General features: G+C 45.6%; 1 protein-coding gene across 2 annotated transcripts in view; it reads left to right on the top strand.

Annotated features, from left to right (window-relative positions):
- Window positions 1-4,201, top strand: part of SPG21 (SPG21 abhydrolase domain containing, maspardin) — a 21,727-nt gene that overhangs the window by 10,595 nt on the left and 6,931 nt on the right. For both annotated transcript variants that reach the window (XM_004711922.2, XM_045285834.1), the window contains exons 3-4: window positions 919-999; window positions 2,047-2,192. In XM_004711922.2, the coding sequence (XP_004711979.1) occupies window positions 919-999; window positions 2,047-2,192 (227 nt within the window). The remainder of the gene's footprint in view (window positions 1-918; window positions 1,000-2,046; window positions 2,193-4,201) is intronic.

The following is a 4,201-nucleotide window of genomic DNA, read 5'->3' as shown; positions in this document are numbered from 1 at the left end:
TGAGTGAGTGAGTCAGTGAGAGAGTGAGAGTGTGAGAGTGAGTGAGTGAGAGAGAGTGTGAGAGTGAGTGAGTGAGTGAGAGTGTGAGAGTGAGTGAGTGAGAGAGAGTGTGAGAGTGAGTGAGTGAATGAGAGAGTGAGTGAGTGAGTCTGAGAGAGTGAGAGTGAGAGAGTGAGTGAGTGAGAGAGTGAATGAGTGTGAGAGAGTGAGCTTTGAATTGTCATGGTGATATTCTAGTAATTTGTCGAGACAAAATGGATCTAAATGCTTAAAATAAGCCTGCTTTATATTGAAGGTGTGTGGGGGTCTTTATTGATAAGCCTGCATCTTTTAGAAATGAACCACTGATGTGTATTTTTGTTATCACCAAGGTTGAGAGGTTACTTAGGTCAAGTACCATGTTTTGTTTTTGTCACAAATAAAAGTGTAAGAAATCAGATAGAATGACAGCATCAGTTAAAAGATGTGGACCAACCGTACTTCCTAAAGAGATGTTACTACTAAAAAGATAAGGTTTCCTTAAAACATTTCTCTCCCAGTTCTCCTGAGCATAATTTAGAAAGAAATTGGGCTTAAGGAAATACAGTATTTTCTTACTTGGGTGAATTTTGCTTTACCGTGTACTTCTAAATGTCTCAGCTGTTTGGAAAGACAATGGATCTGAGTTGAAGTTACCATCCATATAATAATACCACAGCATGCTTACTTAGCTTTCTTTTTGTTTTAATTGGTCTGTTAAGTAAAATGAATGATGACATTTAGGAGAAGGTGAGAGCTATTTTCATATATTTTGAAAAGGAGCCGCGCTTGAACCAATGAGAAATGCTATTACATGAGTCCTAAGTTCTTCAGCTCTGTGAGTTGCATTGCACCTTGACTGTTTTCAAAAGAGCCAACAGCATGTGGTTATTATTCCAGCTGCAGTACCCAGTTTATTGGGACCATCTGGAATTCTGTGATGGATTCAGAAAACTTTTGGACCATCTGCAATTAGATAAAGTGAGTACCCTGAAACTGTTCATTTACGAATAGTTTGCTAATTAGTTTACTAGATGTTTGCTGTGATATTAGTGCAGCACTTACATTGTAAAGCCTAATACTTTTTTACATCACAGCTTCATTGAAATATAATTCATTTGTAATAATATTCTTTTAAAAGCATATACTTAAGTGGTTTTTTTGGTATATTCACAGGGTTGTGAAATTACCACAACCAATTTTAGGACATTTCATCATCTCGAAAAGAAACCTGTATCCATTAGCTGTCATTCCCTTTTGTCCCCATGTCCTCTAGCACTAGGCAACCACTAATCTCTACTTTTGTTTCCTGTCCTTGACATTTCATCTAAATCGAAGCATACATTCCATTTACCATAGATCATGGGGGCTTGTGTGACTGATTTGCCCTATGTACTCTAATGTCTTCAAGGTCCATCTTTATGGTAGCCTTTATCAGGACTTCAAGGAGCCCTGGTGGCTTAGTCATTACAAATTGGGCCACCAGCCATTCTGTGGGAAAGATTGTAAGGAGTGGCTCCACTCTGTCCTACAGGGTCGCTGGAGTCAGAATCAACTCAAAGGGCAGCAAGTTTGGTTTCTGTTTCTACTTTTTGGGTCACATTTTTCTTTAATAATTTTTTCTTTTAAAATTGCTGGGTGATATTTTTCTTAAGTAAGTTGGTTTTGGGGGGGTTTTCTACTTCTGTAATTTGGATAGACTGTTGCATGTTTTCGGATAAAGTATTTACATATTTCTAACTGCTATAGAAGGAGCCCTAGTTTCCCAGTGGCTGAGCCCTTGGCTGCTGAGAGGTGGGCGTTCCTGTAGAAGTTTCAATGTATTGGCTATTGATGATGTCTGTTTTGTGGTTGATGACAATTTAAACATTTTTAAAATCATTTTATTAGGGACTCATACAACTCATCACAATATATACACACATCAATTGTGTAAAGCACATTTGTACATTCAATGCCCTTAAACATTTTTTTAATACCTACATTCCAGATCAATGTTTCAGGCTCTCGCTGTTTGTTTATGAGCAGGTTCATATTTTTGGGGCTTCCTTGGGAGGCTTTTTGGCCCAGAAGTTTGCAGAGCACACTCACAAGTCTCCCAGAGTGCACTCGCTCATCCTCTGCAATGCCTTCAGTGACACCTCCATCTTTAACCAGACGTGGACTGCAAACAGGTAAGGCAGACAACCACTGGCCCAAATATCTAGTGTATTTTTCAGTTAAACTTGGAAAATGTTGACTTTTGGAGTGGTTACTTGTTGGGCTGCAAGGTCAATTCTAAACCACCAGCCACTCTGTCTTAGGAACTCATAGGGCCAGTTCTGCCCTGTCCTATAGACACTATGAGTTGGCATTGACTCTATTACAGTGAGTTTGAGGGGGGAAAGGTTGGGAGCAGGGGTACCTCGGTGGCAGTTTTTACTTCCATGTAGGAGCCCCAGGTTTGAGTTCCAGCCAGTACGTGTAACCGTGGCGCTGCCTAGGTTTCGGCAGAGCTTCCAGACTAAGACCAGCTAGGAAGGGAGCCCTGGTGGTCGACTTTCAAAAGTCAACCAGGGAAAACCTTGTGGACTACAGTGGTCTGACCCACTGTGGTCCATCATGGGAAGGTGCCGGTGTCTGATAGACACAACGAGTGCTCACAGCAGGAGGAGAGAGGAGAGGAGGAGAGGAGAGACAGAGCAGAGACAAGAGGGGAGGAGTGAGATGAGGGAGAGGAGGAGGGGAGGAGCGGAGCGTGAGAGGAGAGGAGAAGAGGAGGGGAGAGGGGAAGAGAGTCAGATGAGAAAGAGTGAGATGAGGAGAGGGGTGGAGAGTGATGGAAGAGAGATGAGAAAGAAAGGGTGAGAGGGGTGAAGAGTGAGGAGAGGGGAGTCAGATGAAAGAGTGGGAGAGGGGAAGAGAGTCGGGAGAGTGAGAGGAGAGGAGCGTGAGATGAGAAAGAGAGTGAGAGGGGAAAGGAGAGGGGAGGAGAGTCAGATGGGGAGGAGAGGAGAGTGATACGAGAAAGAGAGTGAGAGGGGAGGAGAAAGAGTGAGATGGGTGGAGCGTGAGATGAGGGAGAGGAGAGGAGAGTGATACAAGAAAGTGAAAGTGAGAGGAGAGGAGAGTGAGATGAGAAAGAGAGAGTAAGAGGAGAGGAGCGTGAGATGAGAAAGAGAGGAAGATGAGAAACAAAGTGAGAGGGGAGGAGAGTGGATGAGAGAGAGTGAGTGACAGGAGAGGGGAAGAGAGTCGGAGAGGAGAGGGAGAGGAGGAGGAGGTCAGAGATGAGAGAGGAGGAGAGGGGAGGAGAAAGAGTGGGAGATGAAAAGGAGAGGGACATGAGAAGGAGAGGAGGGGAGAGGGGAAGAGAGTCAGATGAGAAAGAGAAGAGGGGAGGAGAGTGATACGAGAAAGCGAGTGAAAGTAAGAGGAGAGGAGAAGAGAGGGAGATGAAAAAGAGGGAGAGGAGAGGAGAGTGAGATGAGGGGAGGAGACAGAGGTAGTGATAGGAGAGGACAGGGGTGGAGTGGATGAGAGAGAGAGAGAGTGACAGGAGAGGGGAGGGGAGCAGAGTGAGATGACAGAGATGAGAGTAAGATGGAGAGGAGAGTCAGATGAGACAGAGAGTGAGGAGAGGAGCGTGAGGTGAGAGGAGAGGAGAGTGGATGAGAAAGAGCGCGAGAGGGAAGCGAGAGGGGAGTGAGAGGAGAAAGGAGAGGAGCGTGAGGTGAGAGGGGAAGAGAGAGCGAGATGAGAAACTGGGAGGAGAGTGAGGGGAGGAGAGTGATACAAGAAAGAGGGAGAGGAGCAAGAGTGGATGAGAAAGAGAGTGAGGGGAGTGATACAAGACAGAGAGGGAGAGGGGAGGAGCGTGACATGAAAAAGAGAGAGTGAGATGAGAAAGAGTGAGAGGGGAGGAGGGGGAGAAGAGTAACACGAGAGAGGGAGAGCAGAGGAGAGGGGAGAGGAGAGTGAGAAGAGAGGAGCGTGAGATGATAAAGGAGAGGGGTGGAGAGAGGAGAAAGAGGGTGAGAGTGGAGGGGAAGAGGGAGAGGGGAGTGAGATGGGGAGGAGACAGAGGTAGTGATAGGAGAGGAGAGGGGTGGAGAGTGATGGAAGAGAGATGAGAAAGAAAGGGTGAGAGGGGTGAAGAGTGAGGAGAGGGGAGTCAGATGAGAGAGTGGGAGAGGAGAGAGGA

Source organism: Echinops telfairi, unplaced genomic scaffold (genome assembly GCF_000313985.2).
Source record: "Echinops telfairi isolate 266 unplaced genomic scaffold, ASM31398v2 ScPeMD7_7475;HRSCAF=8513, whole genome shotgun sequence".
Lineage (NCBI taxonomy): Eukaryota > Metazoa > Chordata > Mammalia > Afrosoricida > Tenrecidae > Echinops > Echinops telfairi.
Note: the sequence above shows the minus strand (reverse complement) of the source record. Positions and strands in the feature narration are given on the sequence as shown.